The sequence below is a fragment of the Mustela putorius genome, unplaced genomic scaffold, assembly GCF_011764305.1.
Source record: "Mustela putorius furo isolate JIRA1106 unplaced genomic scaffold, ASM1176430v1.1 tig00000585_pilon_pilon_pilon, whole genome shotgun sequence".
Classification (NCBI taxonomy): domain Eukaryota; kingdom Metazoa; phylum Chordata; class Mammalia; order Carnivora; family Mustelidae; genus Mustela; species Mustela putorius.
Window position 1 is genome coordinate 8879437 of NW_025421424.1, and position 26404 is coordinate 8905840.

Here is a 26404-nt window from a genome sequence, read left to right on the forward strand (position 1 = left end):
TGTAACATATGTAAACATCCACACTGTCTCCAGGTCTTTTGTACATCAAAGGATTTTTCAGGTGCTTCTGTCTGCCTACAGCAGGGTAGCGCCATAGCACTGGACTAGGAGATAAGGGATATATTAGTCACTTGTAAAATGCGTGGGCAGGGCAAGATCAGGTGTTCTTTAGCATGAGTACATGAATCATGGATGGCTTCAAGGTCTTTGGATCTTGGGAAGCCATCAGCCACATTCTGCCTGTCAGTATATCCATTTTTCCGGGGATGTAGTCTTAGATTCTCAGAAGGTCCAGAACCCCTTTAAACCCCTCCAGAGCTTAAAAATTATAGGCTGGATCATTGCAAAACCTTCTTACAGCTCCAAGGTTCTCAAGAAAACCAAGAGCCTGGCTCCTTTTGGAGTCAGACTTCTCTTGGTTTTCGAAAGCCCCAGGCACGCGCTCTCTCCACACCACCTGCTCCTTCCCCTACAAAACAGGCCCAGTTGTGCAACATCCTTCACTTTGTACAAACAAGACTAGATTTCCCCAGACAGTATGATTTAACTTGTTTTAATGTAGTCTGCTATAAAAATGGATGAAGACTTCTGCATGGTACACTTGGCTTTACAAACGAGAACGACGAGTTAATGCTTGTGGTATGCGCGGCACATCCATTAGCATCTGCTGACTAGTCATCTAGCGTCCACAACGTGGGTTAGTACCAAAATTGTGAGTCATGGAACTTTTACTTAGCACACACACACAATCTACAGCAAACTTAAATACTAATCTCTAAGACCTAGCTGGATTACTGGATCCATTGCAGTATTGTGCTTATTTATCTTAGAAGATAGGCAACTAGCAAAAATACACATTTCTTTTGCATTTCCCCACCCCCATATTACACTGTAAAAGAAATACATTATTCAGTGCACTTCCTAAGAAATAAACTTCCTCATAGTATCTCTCTCTCTATATATATCTATGCCGAAACAAAGGAATAGCACAATGCAACTTTTAAGATTACCATTTCAAGCAAGAGAGGTAATAACACTCTGGGACTGTAGCCCCTCTCCTGTTCAGGAAGTTCAGCTATTTTATCACTTTATTTGGCCGTGCATGGGAATGAAGTTTAATGCATGATTGCTTTGGGCAGCTTAAAAGATACCCCGTTCATCAATTGGTAGACACCCTGGGGCACAAGGAGCATTTCAATTTTTGATGTATTGGTCTTAATCAAACCGTAAGCCCTGGAGACACCAATTATGATTTATACATGGATTTCTATCACCGGCCGGTCCCCCATCAATTCATATTGGATTAAGAGGAAATAGACTTAAATTACAGCAGGAAGGCAGGGCTGCTGGGTAGATGTTGGCTAGGGAGAAAGTATGTGAGGACACCAAGGCCTCTCCATCACTGTGGCCACAAAGTCCTGTAACCACCTTGTCTGAGCTGGGCTGCAGTCCTGTTTGGAGGGCGGGAATCGTCATTATATTCTATGGCCACTGTCAGCTGTACTAGACTACCCGCTGGAAAGGGGGGAGGTGTCTGTCCTCACAAACTCACAATGATGGCAATGACAGAAGTTTCTAGAATGAAAGAGGTTGCAACTTGGCAATCTGTGAGCTAAACCCAGCTGCAGAAGTGTTTAACTAGCAGTTTCAAATTGTGTTTGAGTCTGTTTTGATATTTAAAAGTGAGACTGTTTCTCTGAAAATTTGGATTTCACAAAAATTTGAGGAGCTGGTAACCCTGGTCTAGCACTGTTGCATGGCAACAAGCAGCTGGCTCTTGCCTTTCAGAGGGGGCTCGGGCAGTTCCGTTAGCTACAGCTTCCCCTGCCCCAGCTGACTTATAGCACTCGATCGAGTGACCTGTTTCATTCTTTTCATATGGCCAGTTGAGTTCTGTGCTACGGGTCAGTTTGGCTCTGGTGTTTTAGGGTGCTGAAGACCTGACTTGATCTGGAACTCCTCCCACCTTGCCCCGCCCATCCCTGTGGACAAGATTCCTCCTTTGACCGACCGGGTCCCAGGCACATCGAGTTGCTCTGTTAAGTAATCTTAATGTGCATTTCTACTCGCCCTTTATGCTATATTGCAAACTTCAAAGATATAATCACACTAATATTTATGTGTTTAAGTGTGTGTATGTCAGACACATAAAAGGCTGTGTATCTATACAGATCTATGTATACTTCCATTTAGGGAAAAGTTAATTTGGTTCCACAGATACAGACACCAAGTGCTGGCAGCTCCAAGAGTTAAGTGTAACAATTTGGTAAAACCTGTATAATTCTGACATATATTACAAAGACAATGAATTTTAAGTTATTGCTCTTTGATTACATAATAAAGATTTCATTCTGTTGCAAACCTTTTTTTTTTTATACAGAACAAGTAACCATTTCCTATTCAAGTAATAGTAATCGGAATCAGAAGTTCCTTACACAACAGTAGATGCCTGAAGACATTTTTTGAATGGAGAGGTGATTTCATTCTATTCAAGAACTGCTGCAGGACACTGCAAATGACTTAATTTTTCAGAAGTATGAGAAAAATCAGCACCCCAGCTGCTTCCTGCTCAGGAGGGATTCTCAAGGGCTCTAGAAAGCTTAGCTTGGTGGCAAGGTCACATCCACCTTTTTCCAATTCCCGTTCTACTGACGCAGCCTGGTTTCTGAACACAAAGCTTATATTAAAAACAGTAAAAGAGGATTAAAAGCAGTGTTGGTTTTTGACATTCAGGATTCACGGAGGATCTCATTTTCTGTAATTAAATGATCTACTCTGTGTTTTTGCTGCAGAATCACATTCATGTGGCAGTCTTATTTCAGGCACTTTTGAAACATGTTCATCTGGAATAAAAATCTGCATGAACCACTTCTGCATAATTCGCCGTGAGTGTTGAGTGATTCCAGTCCCCAAATAGATAGCAAATCACCAGCCGGTCCTCAGTTAGCCTTCTCCATCACAATGAGACAGTGACTGCTCAGCTTGAGACGTCTTTGAGGTGCCCTTCTAGCTTTAGTACAAAGGTGGGAGGCATAAAAATCCGAAGGACTCAGTTTCTACTTAAAAAAATACAAAAAGGCGAAAAACACTAAATGGACTCTACAGATGGTTCCAGCTACTATCAAAATAAATAACATGATCTGACTCAACGGTTGGACTCTGAGCTCTTGGACGAAATCCGGTGGAATGTCAGCCGTGGAGACTCCCGAGAGGGACTAGCTGCTGGTAGGCAGGAGTATCTCCACGTCCTTGCCATTAGCTACAACAGCCGGGGAAGAGCAGCTGACGGCTAGGTCTTCTGTGGTGGCCAAAGAGGAGGCCTGGGAATGAGTTTTGGTCAGTGGAGTGGTAGCAGATGGAGAAGGGGTGAGGCCAGGTTTTTTGGGCGGAATGGGTGGAGGGTTTCCTCTCTCAGCTCTGGGGATGGTGGGGGACTTGATCCCTGGAGACAGAGGGCTCAGCGGACTGGACACTTTCCCTGGAGTCGGGGAATGGCTGGCGTCGCCTCTTGGGCTGGCGGTGTTGGCCAGATTCCGATAGTCTGTGCCGAAGGGAGAGCTGTTGGGGGAGACAGGCTTGATCGGCCCTTGCTGGCTGGTGAATCTGGAGAGCACCTGAGTGACGGTGTTGCGGGCCAGCTGCTTGGCTGCAGAGTTATCTATGAGGGTGGGAGACAGGTCCCTGGATGGGGGGCTCTGCACACCACTGGCCTGTTGGTCCTGATCTGCTTGAGACTGAAATTTGTGCCGGGCTGCATGGAACCGCTGGTTGATCCCTACTTGGTAGGATGACTGGTAGCCAGGGCTGCTGGCTGACGACCCCAGCAGGCGCTTAGTTAGCACTGGGGAGGAGCAAGGAGAGGATGTGAGGGAGGAGGAGGCTGTGCTGCTGGGAGACAGCGAGCCCCCACTGGACGGGAGGTGACCAGGTGCTGGGCCAGGAGTCTCGATTCCCACAGGACACCCGCCATTCTCCACTGCTTTCTCTTGGGCCGACCCCAGAGACCCCACAGATCTCTCTCGTGGAGGCACTTGGTTTTCTACGCTGCTGCCTGCCCCTGGCTCCCGGGCAGTCTGCATCTCGGGCTCAAAATGGCCATTGGCTTTTGCATACGCATAAGTAGGAGTGGCGGGACCAGGCAGCCCAGTGGCTGTCCCCTTGGCTGCGCTGTTCCCCTGGGTTCTTTCTGCCTGCAGACTTTCGGTTTGGCAGAACACAGACACCAGCACGGGAGGCTCGGTCACCGTGCCTTTAGACATGGTCACCGGCTTCTTCGCTTGCTCAGGAGGGCTGCTGTGCTGGTGAGAAGCCTCCAGATCCTGCACTATCTTCTTCAAACTCTCCATCTCTTCCTTCAGGGTTCTGGTGCGGTTCTCTTCTCGGTTCAGTTTTGCTCGCAGTTGCTCTCGCTCGATGTCGAACTCGGACAGCTGCTTCTCCACCTGGGCCTCTGTCTGCAAGCCTCGCTTCCTCTCAGCCGCCAGTTCTTCCTCCAGTTTACTCACCCGGCTCTTCTCCTTCTCCAGTTTCAGGCTCAGCTCGCCTGCCTTCTGGCCCTCCTCGGCCGCCTTGCTGGTGGCTTTCTTGCACTCGAGCACCAGCATGGACGAGAGCTGCTTGTGTCGGGAGCGCTCCTCCTCCAGCTGACTGGACAGCTTCTTCTGCTCTTTCTCAAACTTTTTCACTTGGGACTTCTCAAATTCCAACTAGAAAAGAAGGCCACCGGACAGCTTGATTAGGACAAGACAACAAAGAGCTCGGTCGCAAAACTGTTATCAGGTGGGGCGTCCCGGATGGCTCTCGTCTGACGCACGGAGGCCTCGTGGCCATGTGCTCAGCTCAAGTGCTTCTGAGGCACCAGAGCGCCTGACACGTGGGGGTATACACTAGGGTCTACTCTTGCTCTGGTGATTTAGGATGCGCTTCTAGTTCTTCTGTTGTTAGCGGTAGGAATCCGGACCATTGTTTGTGTTTTAGGTCTGCGGGGGTGGGTGGGGGTGGGTGGGGGTGTCAGAAGATCGGAACCGGTCAGGACTGATAACACAAAGCCACACACATAGGGTTTTGTGATGAATACTGAGGAAAACAAAACTATGCATCTTATTTAACTCCAGCAGAGTTGATGCGGTGTTCCATGAGTTTCAGGTATAAAATATAGGGCTCTCATCAGCCTAAGTGATGAAAAGAAAACTTTTCAAGTTTTGGTCATCATTCTTTCTGGTCTTAAAAACAAACAAATAGTTGCATTTAAACTGTACTTTTGAGGTAAAAAGTAAAACAAGATGAAACCAGAGAGGGAGACAAACCATAAGAGACTCTTAACCAAATGAAATAAACTTAGGGTTGCTGGAGGGGGTCGGGGGTGGGGAACATGTGATAGGAGGAGCACTGGGTGTTGTAAGACTGATGAATCACGGACCTCTATCTCTGAAACTAATAATTATGTGTCAATTTATTTAAATAATAAATAAATAAACTGTACTTTTTACACAAATGCAGTCTATTTTAATTATTATTTCCACCCTATTTAAGGCACAGAAACTCTGAGCAAGAGAGAGAGCATTGATGGAACCCTATTAGTCAATGTTTTTCAAACTCATTAACGAGACTCAGTGGTTGAGGAAACCAGTCTCATGAGTCACGATCAAAGTTTTAAAAAAATGAATGGCAGTAAGGGTTATATATAATTTCACGGGATTTTTGTTTCAGGCACACACGTGTTTGTGTATGCCTGTACGCTGGGTTGTGATGTAAAATGTATTTGTTTCTGGATTCCTAAGTGAGTTCGAAGCTAGTGTTTCCAAAGTATGTGCTACATGATGACAGTCCCACAGTGAGTGAGTTATGTAAAAAAAAAAAAAGACTCTATGAAAATAGATTTGCTAAACTCAGAATACCATCTTGTTCTGAAGACTCACAATGCACTTTTCTGTACTAAAAGGTCTAAGAAATTAGAAACCTATTTAACTTTGTTTAATCCAGTAATTCCCAGATTTATCTGACCACAAAGCCCTTTGTTGCTGAGTAACACTAATTTACACCCTGCAGAACAATGTTTGAGAAATGCTGCTTCTGCCACGTGGTGCTGTGAGCACCGTCACTACCTGCTGAGTCAGCCGCTCTCTCTCTTTCTCCAGCATGTAGGTGACATCATCTCCTTCAGCTGTGTCTTGCGCATGCCTCTGCCTTTCTTCCTCAAGGTCCAGGATCACCTTTAAAAGAATTAAAGAAACAAAAATTCCAAATATCAAGAAAACACACTTATAATACAACACAATTAAATACTAAGCACCTATCTAAGCACCTAAGATAGTTCCAGAGATCAATCCATCCACCCTCATCAGGGCCATCCAGGATCACATTATCTAGCAGGGTGAAAGATATGCAAGCTACGTGCCAGAAAACAGTAAGATCGATGCTTTATTGGAGATACAAAATGGCAAGTAAGCAGAGGAGGGCAACTAATGAGCTCTAGGGATTGAGAAGGTTTCCGAGAACTAATAGGTCCAGCAACCACAGGCCTTTTGCTAAGACTAGGGTTTGGGGGGAGGGGATGCAGCAAGATAGGACCACCGAGAGCTGAACGCCAAGATCTTCCTCCCCAGCTCAAATCTCTGTGCCCCACTTAGTCAGCAATATGCATTTTGTGTAGAGTTAGCAGACAGGTGGAGATTCTTGAGCTCAGCCTGCACGTAAAAAGCCTCAACACTTGGGATCCTACGTGGAGATTTTTTCAGAAGGCCTTTTAACTCATCTGTCACCCCAATCCACTTATCCTGGCACCAAAGAATTAAGCCCAATTTGAAGGCTAATACTGTCCACATTTAAAGGGACATTTCCCACATAATCCCATCTATAGATACTGCACAAGATGCTGAAAGACCAGGGCTTTCTTAGCAGCTTCTGCCCCTGCTTCCCAGATACCTTGGCCCAGACCTCTAAGGCAGAGCACTGTCCTCCCAATGACCATTTCTCAGCATTTCTCTACACTAAGAATCTTCTTATATGGAGAGAGGAAAAGTTTTTGGGACATGAAACCCAAAATGTTTTCATTCAACAAAAATGAAAACATCTTGGTGTTCTTCCTTCTGGTTTAAAAAAAAAAAAAGCCTAACTTGGGGCGTCTGATGGGCTGAGTCATTAGAGCATGGGACTCTTGATCTCGAGGTTCTGAGTTTGAGCTCCACGTTGGGTATAGAGATTACTTAATAAAATTCTAAAAAAAACAAAACTAAACTAAAAAACCCCAAACCTTAACTTTACAATTTAACTGAAAAACAATTTTGGCTAATGATGGTCAATCATCTCTCCTTTTGGATAGCCCTCTAAAATTACAGAAATGGAATGAAAAGATAAAAACCCGCAAAGACAGAAATTGTAGCACACAAGAAATGTTAGTAACATCTAAAGAGGGCAGGAGGCAGGAGGAGCGGTGGCTATTTTGGTATGGGGGAAGAAGCCGTTTTGCCCTGCAGGGCCCCAAAGAGATATGGAACCTGGAAATGGCAGGTGCTACAGGGGAGAGGTGAGATGTGGGGTAGGAAACAAGGCCACTGAATCAAAATGTCTATTTTCTAGAAGGTTATCTGTCTCCTCCACCTGATTCCCGTACATAAAATGTTAGGTATCCACTGCCCAGGAACAAGGCAAATGTTTATCCTCAGAAGAAACAGAATGCGGCAGGCTGAGGATCTGGGAATAGCAGAGAAGGAGGGTGAGGGAAGGGGGCTGTGTTGGTTTCAGGAAGGTGGTAGGGCGGAATGGGAGGCAGGCTGTAAAGTAAATCCGTATCTCTAATGACAGGAAGCAAGACAGGTGTCAAGAATGGACATGTGTGGGAATAATATACCACTTAGAAATATGGAATTTAGCTACCCAAATAAATGGTCTGGTCTTTGACTACGGGGAAGAGGGAAGGGGGAGAGGTGGACGAGGGAACTCTGTTTCATAATAAGCAGGGTAAGCGTGTAATTTACCACTCAAACCACAGCACTTCTGAGAGTCAAAGGAGGTATTCTTAATGACTATGCCGAGGCGACAGACGTCACCTGGGACTCTCTTGGGCAAACTAGGACAATAAGCACCCTAATTATAAGCCTCTAGGTACTGTATGATTCGTAACAAGGTCAGGGTTTTACTTTGATAAAAACACTTACAGATAGGAAGTTGGTTTAAAAATATTTAACGCTCAAAGAATCTTACATTGAAATATAGTATTAAAGAATTTTGAATTATTTTTAATTTCTTCCTCTCCTAAACACCAAGAGCCACAAATTATCCCAGTACTACAATTTTCATGGGCATGACAGCTGGTCAACCCTTCAGCTGCTTCATGGATGAAGGGGTTAAAAGGCCGAGCAAACCATGCTGTGAAGACTTTCTTAGAGGATTATGTAAAAGGCCCCCAAATTTAGGCAACTAACACGGACCTGACACATTTTAAATTGGGCATAAATGTCTTTTAGATTCCTTCATTCTAGACCAATGGTTAAACTCTGCTGGGTCTTGGACAACTCTGAGAATTCAATTACAGATAGGGGGAAAAATTCACATTCTATAAAAACGTATGGACTTTTGGCATTCTGTGTATTTTCTGGGGAATCATGGAACATCTGAGGCCCATCCACGATTAAAAATCTCCACCCTGGCCTTTCACTTGGACCCTGGGAAGAATGAGAAAAATGATGGGCAAGACCTATGCCTGAGCAATCTGAAGGTGCATTTTAAGCAGATTCTCTAATGCAAGTCATCATAAAAGCAAGCTAAAGTTCATCAGTTTGCAACTGCTGACCCAATTTTTCAGAATAAAATGCTTCCTACTAAATGTGTTGATGTCTCCCTTGCTGGTATAAATCTAAACCAATAGTTTTAGAAAATGTAGATTCTAGCCAAGCATCTTTTACAGGCCAAATCTGAGTGGTAAATCAGGTCGGGGAATAAAATCACAAGCACTAGAAATCCAATAAGATGAGACAGAGGAAAGCACAGGTTTGCCTTCCTAACTAGGGTCTGTAAGAGGAGCCAAACAGGTGCATGTGTGCATGATGCGCGCGTGTGCGCCCATGCAGACAGACACACACACACACACACAACCCCCCCTTACACTTTCCTAATACGATAGAAGAGCTTTAAGATAAACAATGCTCGGGACTGTTTATGGTTTTAGGAGAAGTAAAATGCAATGAATCCCAAAACTAGAGACACAGAAAAACAATCCATTGGCTTGCATGTTTATAATCAGGTAAATTCTCTCTCTCTTGTACAGGATTCCCCAAATACCTGTTAATCTTGCTATTTGTCACTTAGGGAAGCACACAGGGAACACTCTGTTCAGCTGAGAGCTTGGTCAAACCCCAGTCTGTTGACAAAGTTTAGATGCTCAAGAGCTGAAAGGACAGAGCAAGTGTTTTAGAGTGTCCTATCAGGAAGGAATGCCGTCGTAAATAACATGCCTGGCATAGTCCCTAAATTTAACATTCTGCATAACTCGCATTTTCTTCCTGAACTCTTGGCTCTAGGAGACCCCCGACTGAAGTACTGTGGGAACGGGATTGGGCGTTGCCCAGCAGGTGTCTGTGCAGGTCCACGAAACACGAGTCAGGTGGGTGAACGTACTTTGCGGTGCCTGCTTTCGGCGGCCGCCAGCTGCGACAGCATGCGCTCCTGCATGTTCTTACACTGCTTCATCACCACCTTCAGGACGGAGAGTGGGTTTGTGCAGACTGGCTGCTTGTCGCCATCATTCTTCTCCTTCAGCGTCTCGAAGTCTCTCTGTAGAGCCATTAAAGGATCACTGATGTTGTATTTCCCGTAGCGTTCTTCAATGAATGTATCTCTGTGTTGGGCCTGGGAAAGAGGGAAAAAAATGAGCATTTTGCTTTTTAAAACTACTGTGGCCGGGGATTTGCTAGGAGTTATATGGTAAAGACGGCAGTGTGAGTATGAACGGAATCTGCCAACTACAAATCTGATTGCTGATCAGGCCATCTTAATGGAGAAGCAACACCAGAAAGGGGGCACAGTATAGTAACATCAGTGAGGACAAAGTCTTATGTAGAGCCAACTATGCATTAAACACTGTTACAAGCATTTATATTCGCATTAACTTACTTAAAATTTTTTTAAGTTTCTTTATGTGGTTATATCTTTAGGAATATAACCTTTTTTTTCTTATTTTAAAGATTTTATTTATTTATTTGACAGAGATCACAAGTAGACAGAGAGGCAGGCGGAGGGGGGATGGTGGGGAATCAGGCTCCCTGCCGAGCAGAGAGCCCGATGTTGGGCTCCATACCAGGACACCAGGATCATGACCTGAACTGAAGGCAGAAGCTTTTACCCACTGAGCCACCCAGGTGCCCCTAACTTACTTAAATTTTATAAGCCTCTAAGGTAGTGCTATCATGCTCAACTTGCAGATGAGAAAACTATGATAAAGTGGTCAAGTAACAGGTGGTCAGAACCAGGATTTAAAACCAGGCAGTCAGGCTCTATGTCTTTGTCCTTAAGCACCATGCTTACTGCCTCTGCTTATGAATGCTGGTGACTGCCAGCAGGAATACCTTATCCTTTCCTTCTGTTATGGCATTTGCATTTCTAAAATATGGTAAACATGAGAATTTTACAAGTTTACATATTTAGGGATGTAACAAGGCAGTTGTATATAAGTAAAGAATGTTAAACGTGTTTTCACATTATATTTTACAACTATTTGTGATCTGAACATGCAGAACGTGACTCAGTTATTGGTGGATCAAGAAGACCAGGTCACTCACAGCCAGAGGTGCAGACAAAAATCCCTTCTACCTGCTGCCAAATTCCACCCCTTTTTTAGTCTGTTTGGGGCTACCTGCCATCTTTCTGTCCCTTTCAGGGCTCGGTGGGCTTCAGGGATGAGACAGAAGGTGAGCAGGGAATGCGGGCTGGTATCAGAGTCTGCTTTAGGGCTTGGGGCCACACTGGATGCAAGGATCAGGAAGGGAGTGGAAAGAGATTCTTTGACTTCCTTCCCTATTCTTTCAGGTCTGCTACGAAGGACTTGAAGTACTACTTTGTAAGAACATCATATATTACATGCAGGCGAACAGGGTGACAGTAACGAGTACTTTCCTACACAGACATTACAAAGGTTCCTGAGACATTTTACAATGAAAAAAAAATGAAGTGTTAATACAGCATTGAAGAAACTTTCTCAAAAACCACAGCAAAGTACTGTATGATTTACGCTTTGATATGATATCTAGTAATGAAAACTACTGTCATTTATCACTTTTTAAAAAAGTATTACATCAAAATCTAGGTTTTCTTCTTCTTCTTCTTTTTTTTTTTTTTGTTGGGGGAGCTAAGTATCATCCACAAAGAGGAAGCCATTTGAAAAGAAAGGGAAATTTACAATTCAATGGCTATGCTTAAAAAACAAAGCAAAAACAAAAACAAAAAAACCTCTCAAGACAATAAAGCAAACATGGGCTTTAACACAGAAGTATGTTTCAGTCCTGAAAACACAATGCTTCCTTCATTAGACTGTCCAAGTTCAAGACCTAGGAATCACTTAGCTTTATGCTATAAATATACATTGGTGTCAACTGGCAAATGTTCAAAGCAGAGTTAGAAGCCCTGGGGTTTTACTTCTGGCTTAACTACAACGATTAAAAATCTTTTAAAGATTTTATTTTTTTTTAACTACACCCAACATGGGGCTGGAACTCACGACTCTGAGATCAAGAGTTGCAGTTCCTTTGACCGAGCCAGCAAGGTGTCCCTAACTACAACCATTTTTTTAAAAAAAGATTTTATTTATTTATTTGACAGACAGATATCACAGTAGGCAGAGAGGCAGGCAGAGAGTGGGAGGAAACAGGTTCCCTGCTGAGCAGAGCCCGATGCAGGGCTCCATCCCAGGACCCTGAGATCATGACCTGAGCCAACGGCAGAGGCTTTAACCCACTGAGCCACCCATGTGCCCCTCTATAACCATCTTAAAAGATGGCATTATTGGTATACTGGAATTATGAAGAACCAAATCGATTTGTTCCTTTAAGTTGCCATCTTAAGATAACCATCTTCCTGAGCTTACTATAAGTGTGTGTGTATGTGCGTGTCTGTGTGTCTCTGTGTAAGCATGAGAATTAAAGAGGTAAGGATGTGAAAGACAGAATCCAAGACAGACTCCTATTTTCTCAGCTCCCAATTAAAAAGAAAATCCTCAGTAAAATTTCAAAATAGTCTCTATTCCATTTTAGGATAGAGAAACACAAGACCAATTCCTGAATTGGCTATTTTTATTGTTTTTTAAAATCATGGCAGGAGTAAAACAGAAAAAGCTAGTTTTGATTTAGACTTTTAAAAGGAATAGTGTCAGACAACAGGGACTCATCAATATTTTCCTTTCACCAAGAACATCTGTTTCTTTAAGTTCAGGTATAAAAACTCGAGATTGACAATCCAGGATGTGATGAAAGAAACTGTCTGTAGCTATTTACGTCCTAAAGGCAAATCCAAATTCAGAAAAATGCTTAGACAAAGGAAGCAAGAGGAAAAAAGACTCTTCAGAAAGTTGAAATTCTACTTTTCTTACTCTCACATTGTTTTATTCATGATTACCATTCTGGTCTGGTTAGCAATGGTAAAGGAATGATTTTCGGTACTGAAATTGGTTTGGTAGGGCAGAAAGGAACACAGAAACCTGAGTATTTCTACAGCTTTCTTTTCAGAACAGCAAGGGGGGACGTGGGATGGGAGTGCAGGAGCTGGGAGTGTAAATTCATGACCTTGACACATCTGCTGAGAAGCTGTCTCTCAGGCTGGAGTATATAGTTAACTAATACTTAAAAGCATGACTTTTTAAAACCCACACTGTTATTATCCTGTATAATTAATAACCATCACTGAGTTACGAGTAATAGATGAGCTTCTCTGGTGAGGTCTCAGACTTCTCTGAGAACAGTTGTTAAGCTGTCTGTTTTCTCTTGAAGTACTTCATAGTAATTCCATAATCACTTGCATAGTAATTGCAAGTTATACAAAATTGGTGGTTTTGCACATAAATGAAAAGAATCTGTGGAATAATCTAAAAAAGGCTCCTTGTCACAAAACAATTCTTTAAAGTACATTCAAATATGGGGCCCAGATATGGGGAAAGTGAATTCAAAGTCTGCATTTACTATAACTAAACACTGAATTGGAAAATGGGAGATGGAATATGGTATTTTTCAGTCAACTTAATGCCTCAGTCGGGTGGACTGTATGGATGACAGGTTTCACAGAACAAGTAAGGACAACTAAAATAGACGTTAAGAACTGAAGAATGAAAAGAACATTGGTGGAGGTGTGGATTGGTTATCTAGTCCTATATAAGTCACTCTCAAATACAGCAGCGCAAACAATAAACCCTTCCTTATCTCATACAGTTTCTGAGGGTCAGGAATCTGGGCGGGGTTGAACTGGGTGGTTCTGACTCTGTTTCATGAGGCTGAAGCGGAGCCCTTGCCCAGGGCTGTGGTTATCTGAAGATACAACTGGGGCTGGTGCATCCATCTCCCACCTTACGGGGATGCTGGCATAGGCTTTGGTTCCTTGCTTGTGCTGGCTTCCCACAGAGCAGGTGACATGACAGAAGGAGAGAGAGAGAGAAAGAGAGAGGGCGGGGAGAGGGTGGGAGACAGGAAGAGAGAGGGATGGGGGAGTGAGTGAGAGGGAGGGAGAGGCAGAGACAGAGACTGACACCAAGATGGGCATTCCAGTGTCTTTTATATTATAACTTAATTTCAGAAGTGACATACCATCACTTCTGATGTATTCTATTGGAGACACAGACCAACCCTGGCAAATGTGGGAGGGGCCTACACAAAGGTGTGACTATCAGCAGGTGGGGTCATTGGGGGCCATCTTGAAGGCTGGCTGCCACAAGATGAGCGACTAGATATGCTACCACTACTGTTTACATCTCAAGTCAAACTTAGAGACCAAATCCCTATTAAACACTAAAAACTGTTAAGGCTGAATTTTAATACTTTAATGGTGTATGAACTATTTTGTAAGAAATTTTAAGTGATCCAAATTTGACTTCTGAAGGGAGGAATTCAGTAATACAGCTAAAATCAATCAACTTCTTGCGATTTCATTATTTTCACTTCACTGACAACGTATTTTAACTGAACAGAAATTTCTACAATGTCAGAAAACATCATGGTCTTTAATTTCAGACAACAGGAATATAACTGGCTGGTTAGACAGATTCACTGATAAAGGGTATTGCTACAGCAGACAAAACACACGAGTCATCTATTACTCACTTTTCCTGTCACAGGCTGAATGAAACACCACCACTACTGAAAGCTTAAAATAAAACTGTATAATTCTTGGGAGTCTGTCATGCTTGCTCTCCAAAATTTTCAGCTTTGCTATGACAAACTTCAAAAAGAAATATGAAACAGTAACCTCCTCTCCCCTCTCCAATGCAATTTATACTATTAGATATGTCACATATGACAATATACATAAATAGTATAATACATAAAAGCAGTGCAATATATTTCTATATATAGTATAGTATGATAAAATCCTATTATAGTAATAGTGTGTGTACCTATCCTTATGTTTTTTCCCTGTTTAAGGCCCACTTAACTGGGGGTTTACATTCAAGTACAAGTTTTATTTTTAAGACTCAGGCTGGTACCCTAACTGGATAAGGATATATCTTTGCAATCGGTTGCCAATCCTGAAGTGATACTTTTAACAATAATCAGCAATACAAACTTTGTGCCTTTAAAAATAGCTGAGTATCTTTATGACAGAGACCAGAAAGACCAGAGAACATGATTCCAGGATGGTTTTAACTAATACAGCACCAAAAGCATGTTAAAAACTATCCTTTTCACACACAAGTTGAATCTACTAATCCTCAACTAATTTATACTCTGGAGTCCCTGATGAACCGTAACTGGAAATAAAGTGACTGTTCTGGATAAAGATGCAAGAACATTACAAGTACACCCTCTGTTCTGAAAGTGCCTTTGACTTGCTCAGAGAAAACTGGATTTCAGTATTTGACAATATTGATAAGAGAGGATTTAGCCATGTTTGAATTAAACCTTTACTTTTGGAAAAGGGTACAAAATTCGACATGAAAATTTTTATGATTTAAAAAATACTTCTGGGAGTGCCTGAGTGGCTCAGTGGGTGGGCCTCTGTCTTTGGCTCAGGTCATGATCTCAGGGTCCTGGGATCGAGCCCTGCATCTGGTTCTCTGCTCAGCAAGGAGTCTGCTTCCCCCTCTCTCTCTCTGCCTGCCTCTCTGCCTACTTGTGATCTCTCTCTGTGTCAGATAAATAAATAAAATCTTAAAAAAAATACTTCTAATATATTATTGAAAATCCAGTGCTCTTTCCCCTTAACCATAAATGCTATTTTTTTTCAAATCTATACATTTATTTTCTTTAATATACTTTCTAAACATTTATTTTTTATTTATTTTTTTTTAAAAGATTTTATTTATTATTTGACAGAGAGAAATCACAAGTAGTCGGAGAGGCAGGCAGAGAGAGAGAGGGAAGCAGGCTCCCTGCTGAGCAGAGAGCCCGATGCGGGACTCGATCCCAGGACCCTGAGATCATGACCTGAGCCGAAGGCAGCGGCTTAACCCACTGAGCCACCCAGGCGCCCCATAAACATTTATTTTTTTTTTAATAATTTTTGGCTCTGGAGCCTACCAGAACTGGTTTGTATCTGGGCTCTACGACTTTCTATCTGTATACTCTCAGCAATTCCCTTAATTTCTCTGTACCTCAGATCCCTCATACGTAAAATGAAGGTTAATGACCCACCTACAGGTTTGTTTTACAAAATTAAATGAGTAATAAAAAATGTTTCCTATAAGTACCTGGTACATTGTTATGTACTATAAAGAGGAATTAATTTTTCAGTAACCAAGTGTAGAGGATAGGTTTTCCTTTTATTTTAGACCCTATGACTAAACCTATTCCTGGATATTTAAGAGTCTCTAAAATTGGACTGAGCCAGGAAATCTTCATTAAAAGCAAATGAAATTAATCAATCAACAGATAACTCCAAAGTAATACAAATTACTAAAAATATACTGGGAACCTGTATAACTGATAAGAAATACTGATAACAGTATTTTCTTTAGCAAATAATCCTGAACTGCTATGTGATATTTTATGTAATACCATCATTTGGTATTTATCTCCTGCATTATGATTAAACATTTCCCAGTTTTCTGTCTTTTTTTCTTCCTGCCCAGATTGTAATGAGGCAAAGGAAAAAGCACTTCTCATACATCTTTCTTCTTCCTATATCCTATATTTCCACTTAAGCCTAAGGCATTTAACGGATGTTCACTTTCCAGCTCTTTCCTGATGTTTCAGCCTCTCCTAACTCTCATCATTTTTAGTGAGGTCAATATTTCATTTTGCCATTAACAAAATCTAGGATTTATTTAATACAATCACTTAAGGTAATATTAATTTATACATTTAGCAAACTGACTTTAAAGTAGAAAGAGTTTCAAAGATTCCCTTTGGAGTCAGTTTGCAGCTGCTGCTGTTTATAAAACCAATTATTTACATAAGGACAAATGACCATTTGTTATTATTTGACTAAAGTGCACTAAATTCTTTTGAAGACTAAAAATGGTAAGTTTAGTACAAATAGCTGTAAGTGTGATATTTCCAGCTAGAATGCTGCTTGTTGATAGACTAAGAATATGGGTATAAAAGGAAGCTAGATCCCATTTCCTCTAGAGCTGAAGCTTTGCAGCACTCTATAATCGGTAGACTTGGTGTGGACGAGGTGTTTGTGCTGGTCTCCCAGGGGCCTGTTGTGCTGAGTCCAAGGTGGACTTGCCCTAGTGGAGATGGGCCTCCAGGATGCAGGCTTTCAGCACAGATTGGGGGAGGAATATGGCAGCACCCTGACCCCATCTACCTTGCCCCCTCCTTGCCCCAGTCTAGCCCTGGAGCTGAAAGTTCACATCCTCCACTCCTCAGGAAGCCCCCACAGAAGAGCAATCAATCACCACTCTTGTGTCCCTGGCTTTTGTCAGAACTCTGCCTTCTCTTTGCCTGTGTTTGAGCTGTTTCATCTCAGGTGTAGGACTGGGTTTCAAAACTCCAAATTTTAGGAACTCCTGTGACGCTGATGGAATGGATAAAGATGTGGTGTGTATATGTACACAAAACACAACACACACACACACACACACACACACACACACACACAGGAATATTACTCAGCCATCAAAAAGAAAGAAGTCTTGCCATTCACAACAGTGTGGATGGAGCTAGAATGTATCATGCTAAACAAAATCAGTCATTCAGAGAAAGACAAATACCATATGATTTCACTCATATCTGGAATTTAAGAAACAGCAGATGAATACATGGGAAGGGAGTAAAAGAAGGACAGAGGGAAACAAGCCATCAGAGACTCTTAACTACAGAAAACAAACTGAGGGTGGATGGAGGGAGGTGGGTGGGGGATGGGCTAGCAGGTGATGGGCATTAAGGAGGGCACTTGTTATGATGAGCACTGGATGTTGTATGTAAGTGATGAATCACTAAATTCTACTCCTGAAACCAATACTCCACTGTATCTTAACTAAAATCTAAACAAAAACTTAAAAAAAAAAATGGGTAAACAGCTTAATATAGCTGCTTCAACATTCAAATTCCAAAAAGCCTTATGAAAACTCCTAATGAAATTGAAATAAATGTATTCAGTGTTGTTGTCTTTGTTCTGTTTTATTTTGGAGGTGGGTTTATGTGTGTGGTTGAAACAAATTACATATACAATCTGGACTGGGGTCTCCATAAATAATTTTTTGAGTTGGGAAAGAAAATGTGCAAAGAGATTCAATAAGTACTAAACAAATTAATGAACATTAATTAAGAATTATAAAGTATAATTTTAATGGTACATTAGATCCTAACCTCTTTTATCCAGGAGACTATAATGAGAGTTGACATCAACCTCATACCACACACAAAAAACAGGGATGGATCACAGACATGAAGATAATATAGGAATGGCCAAAAAGCACATAAAAAAGTGCTCAACTCATTAGTGATCAAAGAGCTGTAAATTAAAACAATGAGAAGATAACACTAGAAAGCCACTAGAAAGGCTAAACTTAAAGACTGACAACATCAAATGTTGGAAAGGATTTGGAGCAACTAGAACACTCACCACATTGCTGCGGGGAGTACGGTATATCCACTTTGGAAATAAACTGGAAATTAATCATAGAGTTAGAAAATGCCTACCTCCAGCTAAGTACTTATCCAAAAGAAACGAAAACATAAATCCACAAAAAGACATAAACAACAATTGTCTAAAGTTTTTTTCATAACAGTCCCACACTGGAAATGATCACCACAGTTTTATGGTAGAAAAATTAGAGCAACGGTTGCCTCTGGGTGTAGGCGAACAAGGTACTAGAAAGGGACCCAAGATGACTTTTTGGTTGTGATGGGGCTGTTTATATCTTGATGGGGATGGAGGTCAAATGGATGGGTGCATTTGTCAAAACTTACTGATCTGTGTTATCAACACTTAAGCTGTGTGCACTCCACTATAACTAAATTATATCTCTAGTTCAAAAATATAAAAATACATACTGAGAGTTAAAGGGAAAACGAAGTTATATGAAATGTATTCCTTATATACAGTGTTTCAGAAATACGGGACACTGGAATCAATGTGATTTTAATAACAATTAAACAATGAAGCAGGTGCAGATATTGTAGTGCTTATTACCTGCCAGGCAGGGGGCACATCTAATCTAATCCTAAACGACATAGCTCTGGACGTAGACATCAATTATACCTCCATTTTATAGAAGAAACTAAACATTAACATGTGACTTTCCCACAAAGCCAGTTAAGTAGCAGAAGTACTGTTAATGGTACAGAAGTACTGAATACGTTAGCTCAATGAATACTATTTACACAGATATTTCCCAGGACTTTATAGGAATTAATTTCAATTTAGTAGGTCTCTCTCAGTGGCTTAAAAATGAAAGAGAACAGAAAACATTACAGAATACTGAATATTGTGAGTCGTGTTTCGAGACTTTTCTTCTGACCTAAGAATATAGTTGTGTGTCTGCATGTATGTCCCCTGGGTCACAATACAGTCTATTTTTACTCTGTGTCTCTATCTAAAAAGTATGAAAAACACTAAAATAGAATGAAGAACCAATTAGTCTGACTCCTGAATCTATGATTTTAAACAGCTTAAGCTATCATAAATAAATTCTAAAAGAAGTGATAAAGTAATCAGTATTGTTGTTTTATTTTAAACTAATGAATGTTATAAATGTCTACAAGCCACAAGATGTTTGGCCTAACAACAAATACATAAGAATGTTAACAAAAAAAAAATCTCCGTGTTATCAGGGTTAGACAACCAAACACAGCACTGGAGAGGTTTGGGAAAATTTCCTGGACACATGGCTGATTCACAAGGACACGTGTTTTGAATGCCTTTATTGACCATTTAATGTTTGTGGGGTACTACAGATACTGAGTGATATGGGCAATGATAATGGGGATATAGGCTTAACTAAGTAAGATGTAGTCTTCTGCTCTTAAGGGGCTTAAAATATGCCAGACAAGTTCAAGACCTAAGAGCAGAAATAAACAAGCTGCCTCTGCTGTTTAAATGTTTTCTAAACAGTATCATTAATGTTTAGAGGAACACCAAGTACAATTTATTTGATCAGGACTTTCTAAGACTCAGACCTTACACTCAGAATAGGAAGGAAAAGGCCAACCCTGGAAGTGGGCGGGTTCTGGCAGATAAATGGGACTATCAGCGATATAATGAATCACAGGAAACACCAGGAGGTTGAGCCGGGCAGGCATATAATCCAATCACAGGAAACACCAGGAGGTTGAGCCGGGCAGGCATATAATCCAAAAACCGTCTCTGAAGTATGGCACAGGGAGACCCCGACCACAGACTATAACCTGCGTGTGATCCTTTAAGCAACTGTGAACTTGAAAAACTTCTTTCTTAGAAGTGTGCTCAGCCTCTTTAACTCCATGTATTAGCAGTGCAGAAACTAACTTCAAAGCTAAAATAGTTAAAAAGAGCTCATTAATAAGACTGAAAAGGTATCTTCCTCTTCCTCTAGTTAGGGGATCCTATGGAGGGAGCTGTATGATTGTGGGATGAGTTTTAACTCTAAGCGTTTTTTTCAAGGCAAGATTCTTAAATGACGCATGCAGTCATACTACAAGGCAGCGTGCAAGAAACCAGCTGCTCAGTGGTAAGGTCATGGGAAGAGGGTCCTTATTAGCAAGACTCAGGAGTAGAAAGTGTTCACACTGAGGAGTTTAGTGAGCAACAGGGCTAAGAAGTTTTGTGGGGGTTGAAAGGGGACTTGTGTGGCTCTCAAGCCACAGGGAGAGCAAGGTGCGAGGGCAGGCAAACAGAAGCAGGGACTGTGCTAATTCTACCCGCTGATGAGAGAAGGTAAAACAGAGTATATATTATGACATGCTGAGAGAGAGCACAAGCCCTCTGTCACAAGTCCGAGGCTGGAAAGGTGGCAACCTCTGTTGACTCACTGAGGACTCACGAAGAAGGGGGCAGCTAGCTATTCAGTTTGAACCAGCCGTCATACACGGAAACTGGGGACTCAAAGTAGGGCAGGATGATTTTTCTTTGGAGAACAGAAGAGGAAGAGGAGTAAAGCAGCCAAGACCGTGAAGAGAAAGGTGGGCTATAAGTGCATTGTGGGTATTTCATGAAAATTTATTAAATGTGAACTGGCAATGTTTATCACTACAAGAAGGTACTGGATAAATACAGGTATGGTGAAACCCACCCTGCTCAAATTGACCCCTGCTACTACTAATCCCAAATAATCCCACCCCCCCACACTGCTTTTATCTCCATAATAAAAGTGTATTGAGGAGATTAGAGGATGAATGGCACAGGAAGTTATCATTGCTTGGAGATAAAAGAGTGCTTCCTTTTTACTTTAAAGGGTAGCAATACCTTTAGGAAACTTTAATGTCAACAAGGACAAGAATGGGATAACCTTGACCATTTCAATCCCCAAAGAAACAGCACCAGTGGCTCTATTCTAAACCTGTCTGTCTGTCTCAGCCTCTTCCCTAAAGGCTTCTTGGCCTCCTGGAGATCATTACTTGTCCCAGGAAAAAAAGGTTTTAAAGGGAAAAGAAAGGATTTCAAAGGGAAAAGTGAACAATTTGGAAAGCAACCAGAGAAAGGGGGATATGAGGAAGATTTGGTGGGAGCCAAAAGCAAAAACCCACTGATGAAATGGGAGATAACAAGTTCTGAAAGATTAAGAGAGAGGACATGTATAATTTAGACAGATGCCCACGGAGGCCCTTAGTTGCAGTATCTGGGCAACAGTATTTTTGGATATATTTAAGGAAAGATACATAAGGAAAGACAAGCAATACTGTACTCTTTAAAAAAAGATAATATACAATTTTCAGTGAGGCTTACAAAGCTCCCATTGTTGATCAGTCAGGGAATGCAGATGACCACATTCCAATCTGACAGATAGGGACCCCGAGGTAAAATGCCAGCTGAAAACTAAAATATGGGGGTTCCTCGGTAGTTCAGTCAGCTGTGTCTGCCTTTGGGTCAGGTCATGGTCTCGGGACCCTGGGTTATCATCAGGCTCCCTACTCCCTGCTCAGTGAGGAGCCTGCTTCTCCCTCTTCCTCTGCTGCTATCCTGTGTCTACTCCTGCTCTCGCAAATAAATAAATAAATAAATAAATAAATAAATAAATAAATAATACATTTTTTTAAAAACCACTAAAATATGGTTTTCTTTCACTTTCTTTTTTAAAAAAAGATTTTATTTATTTATTTGACAGAGATCAGAAGTAGACAGAGAGGCAGGCAGAGAGGAGGGGGGAAGCAGGCTCCCCGCTGAGCAGAGAGCCCTATTTGGGGGCTGGATCATGATCCTGGGATCATGACCTGAGCTGAAGGCAGAGGCCTTAACCCACCAAGCCACCCAGGCCTGCCCGTCTTTCATTTTTTTTAGATGAAGACACAGGCATAGTGAACAAAGGTACCAATCCCAATTATTTGGTATCCTTTATGACAAATATGGAAACAAACACAAGCAATGATTTCCCGTCTGAAGAACAAACTGTTCCTCCTTAGTGCAGGGTGAAATGTAAATAATGTCACCGACTAGGAATTATCAACAGTAAAAGTTATGAAACTGTATTAACTATAGTGAAGCCTCTCTTCTCAAAAATATGATTAATAAGAGGCAATCTATTTTGGGCCTTGAATACATTCAACTTAGACCCCAAAGGCCTGAACTTATTCCCTCACATGACAAATACTTCTGCAAGAACTTTGGAGGTTCTAGCCATTCAGGATGCAGGGCTGAACAAGATGAAGCATTCATCCCTCGTGGGGCTTGCTTACATTTATTGCAAAAGAGAAATATCAGACATAAAAGAGATGAAAATCTCTATTTTCTGTGATACTTAGCAGCAGGAATTGATAAATTCCTGTATTATCACTAATCTGGTGCAGACAGAGAAAAAGAAATCACATTAAGTATGATTCGATCCTACAAAACTTTATTGGATACAGTAATGGGAGAGGTTTTATGTATGAAGTTTCCAGTCAATAAGAACAGAGACGTCTGACTTCGGTAACACAGTCCCATACTCAGTTCTTCCAATGAATTTAGGCTTTTGTCGAACAGACAGCCAGTGAATAAGATTAAAATAATTTTTGGAAGTTATGCCTATCTTAGAACTCACTAGGTGGGGTTGGGTTTTCCGACACAGAAGTTCTTTTTGTTGTTGTTAAACAATGGAATATTATGAACTACAGATATGAAACTGAAGCCAGGAAAAGCACTTTGAAGGGTTATAGGTCTCCTGCTATGATAATGGTATTTCTTAAAATTTTAGTCATGTAGTTCCTCATATATACGTTGTAAGCGCTATTAAATTTGAGTCCATGACCTGTGAAAGAATCTGCTTTGAAAGAACTTTTAGGCATCCTGTTCAAAAGGAGAATTTGAAAATTAATGGGAAATTTACTCTGTGCTCTTTTTGGGAGAAAATCAGGGATATGGTGTTAACAAGCTCATGCTCTCCCAAGTATGCCAGGCTTGTCTCTACCCTCTTAACTGTATGTAAGAATTAGCCAAAATCCTTCCTGAACACAACCCAATCTCTCTTTTCTCTTCAAGAGTTTTTGGTGTCATGGGTATCCTCTCAGACTTTCTCCAAGTATATCCATAAATGTGTGTATGTGCACTTTTTCATTTATTGTGTCTCAGATCTTTCTAATAAGTCAGTACATTGCTTGTTTTTTTCTCATTAAAAAAAAAAGCAATTACATAATATGCCACAGTAAGGATGGACCACTTGATGTTGCTATATTTTCTTAATGGACATTTAGATTGTTTATAGCTCTCTAATACTGTATTAAACAATACTGCAATGAGCATCCTTGTTCATGGATGTGACTAGTTTGGTGGAAAAGATCCATTCCGCTGCTTTTCTAGGGAAATAAATCCCCACATAATAAAATTCCCTGCTTCACTCAATATATGCTCCCCAGCACTTAAGATTTTCAGCAAACATACAAGATGATGGTTTCCTCCTGTCTTTCCAAATATTCCTATAACTGGCTAAACTGAAATACTAAATGACGGGTCACAGGCTTTAATTTTGCAAGCAACCTCGCTATCTTCCTTTCTCTCTCTTTAAGGGGAGCAACTAGAAATAACTTCTGATTAATCCCGAATCACAAGGCTCACACATGCAAGGAAGACACAATAAGAGGAAGTCAAAATAACAGGAATAAGCTGTTTCCCTTTTTTATTTGCTTGAGTTTCAGGATGAATAAATGCGGTGAAATTCCCCACTGCTATAATCTTTTGTGGAACTGCTCCCCAACTGCTAGAGAACTGTGCGTTCTCTAAATAGGTAGCCTTGTACAAGCTGAGTTCCCCCTTTCTTGCCTCAAAGGCATATGGATAACAGGCCACAGGAAGATGTGGTGAAATGAGAAATCTGCTTATTTTTTGGAACTTTCCCTCTTGAACCCCTAAATGCCATAATTTGTAATATGAATGATGATGTGGTAAAATCTGCAGAGCAAGCAGCTGATATCAGACAACTACTCTCAAGAGTCAGTTAGCTGTTCCTTCTGGGGCTCCACATTTTTCTGAATGCAACAAAGATGCTTAATCATTTGAGAATGCAGTCCTCTCTTTAATATAAATACCCAATTTAGAAACAGTCCATATAGGACCAGCCTTTCCTGCAAGAAGCCAAAAGAATTGGCTCTTTTCTGCCAGAGTACCTACCATTAATCCTGGTACATCCCTTTCAGGAATTTCAGTCTATTCCCAGGACAGAACATTTTTTGGGAGCTCCTCCTATTCTCAAAGAAACCAAGCCAACAGGAAGCAAGAAAGAGGCACTGTGAGATGTATTTCTGGCTTCGCCAGTTGCAACTTTACCCTCCTATACCCACTGTTCTGTGCCTTACTTTCTCACTTAACCATATCCTGGAGAATGTTATACATAAAGCTCTATCTCTCATTCTCTTTAATGATTACACAGACTTCTACTGCATAATATTACCATAATTTACTTGGCTGGAACCCTACTAATAGACATCTAGGTTGTATCTGGCATTTTGCTGCTATGACCAATATTGCAATAAATATCCTTACACATACACTTGATTGGATGGGTCTAAGTACATCTGTGAGGAAAATTTCTAAAAGTGGGTCATGAAACTAGGTTAGTAGGATCACAAAGAGCATTTAATGAAAAATAAAGTACAAAAGACCAGAAAATAATATAATATAGTATGGTATAGTATAAATATTATAGTAAAGTATAAAGTTAGTATACATTTTGGTGAAATTTCTGCTTTAGTTAATACATGCTTGTTGCTGTCTATGTGTGGCCTGGATTGTGGCAGAATGATGGAATATATTGCAAAACTGTTTGAAAGACACCTCTTTAGACTCTGGTATGATAAAGAGGTATTTTTATTATAGCCTTCTTTCTTCTTTCCCTACACTCTATGATTTTTTTATTGTATAGCTTGGGAATTGAGGTTGGTTTTTCAGGCAGAGATAGTTATTTAGGGTGAGCTAGAATAAGAATAATATTAACAATATCAGGAACAACAAATAGGAGATAATTTAACTGTAGTTCCAATTTGCTCTGCTATCTTTCCCTACAAAGTGATTATATAACCAAATTATCGTCTTAGGGCATGACTCTTAACAAACAGAAATTTGAACAAGAAGCTGTTGTAAATGATTACTATATTTAAAAGCACATGTTTCTGATTTCAAAGTAATTTACATATAACACACAGGTTTTGGAGAAAAAAATTAAAATGTACCTATGTTTCCACTACCCAGGGACAACCACTATTAATATTAAAACTACAGATTTCAAGGGTGCGGGTGGCTCACTCAGTTAATTGTCTGACTCCTGATTTCAGCTCAGGTCATGATCTCAGGGTTGTGAAATCAAGCCCTGCCTTGGGCTCTGTGCTGGGCATGGATCCTGCTTAAGATTTCTCTCTCTCCCTCAGCCCCTACTCCTCCCTACTCGTACATGTATGTGCACTCTTTCTCTCTCTAGAAAAAAAAATAAATACAATAAAACTACAAATTGCAATCTATTTGAGTCCTTTTCCTGTGTATACACACATGCACACTTTATTCGTATAATCAAGATTAAAGGATATATTTAATGTTATGCACTGCTTTGCAAATTTAACATTACACCATAGGAACATTACCATGTCATTAAAACTTTTTCATATGCATTATGTTTTTTTAAGGTTTTATTTATTTTTTATTTGACAGAGAGAGAGAGACAGCACAAACAGAGGGGAGGAGAAGAGGGAGAAGGAAAAGTGGGGTCCCTGCTAGCAGGAGGCAGATACTTAACCCACTGAGCCACTCAGGCACGCCAATGTTTTAAAATAGTTATGTAAAATAGCTACCTAACAGTCGCCATGTGGATGTATTACCCAATTCATGCAGCCATTAACCAAAGGCTACTCTTTATAAAGAATTAATTGGAAATAGGACAATATAACTATGTTATCATGAGCTGTTTGGGGGGGTAACTGGAAGTAACTTACAGAAAATTTTTTCTATAAATAAATTTTTACATAAAACGATTTAGACTACAACAAGTCTCTTCAATAAATAGATGTCTTGAGATTAGTGTATTTAATGAAAGAAACCAACATTGAATTTTTAATTCAAAAGCATAACAGCGAAGTAATACTATGTCTACCTATTCTGCAGTAACCCTCTGGAATAACACTCAGATACAGGGATGTTGCCTATAAATAAATCCCCTTTAAAATAAATT

The 26404-nt window shown here is 40.8% G+C and overlaps 2 protein-coding genes across 4 annotated transcripts in view; one reads left to right on the forward strand and one right to left on the reverse strand.

Annotated features, from left to right (window-relative positions):
- The window catches only part of ST7L (suppression of tumorigenicity 7 like), a 119742-nt gene extending 109653 nt beyond the window's left edge, over window positions 1–10089 (forward strand). Inside the window, exon 15 of one of the 2 annotated variants that reach the window (XM_004769784.3) lies at window positions 9519–10089. In XM_004769784.3, coding sequence (XP_004769841.1) covers window positions 9519–9533 — 15 coding nt within the window. In that variant the 3' untranslated portion in view covers window positions 9534–10089. Of the gene's footprint in view, window positions 1–2380; window positions 2869–9518 lie in introns of those variants that run through there. The other variant, XM_004769785.3, reaches the window with a different exon arrangement.
- CTTNBP2NL (CTTNBP2 N-terminal like) overlaps window positions 538–26404 on the reverse strand; it is a 49148-nt gene continuing 23281 nt past the window's right edge. For both annotated transcript variants that reach the window (XM_004769793.3, XM_004769792.3), the window contains 3 exons: window positions 9616–9846; window positions 6105–6212; window positions 538–4706 (listed from right to left, as the gene is read on the reverse strand). In XM_004769793.3, coding sequence (XP_004769850.1) covers window positions 3216–4706; window positions 6105–6212; window positions 9616–9846 — 1830 coding nt within the window. In that variant the 3' untranslated portion in view covers window positions 538–3215. The remainder of the gene's footprint in view (window positions 4707–6104; window positions 6213–9615; window positions 9847–26404) is intronic.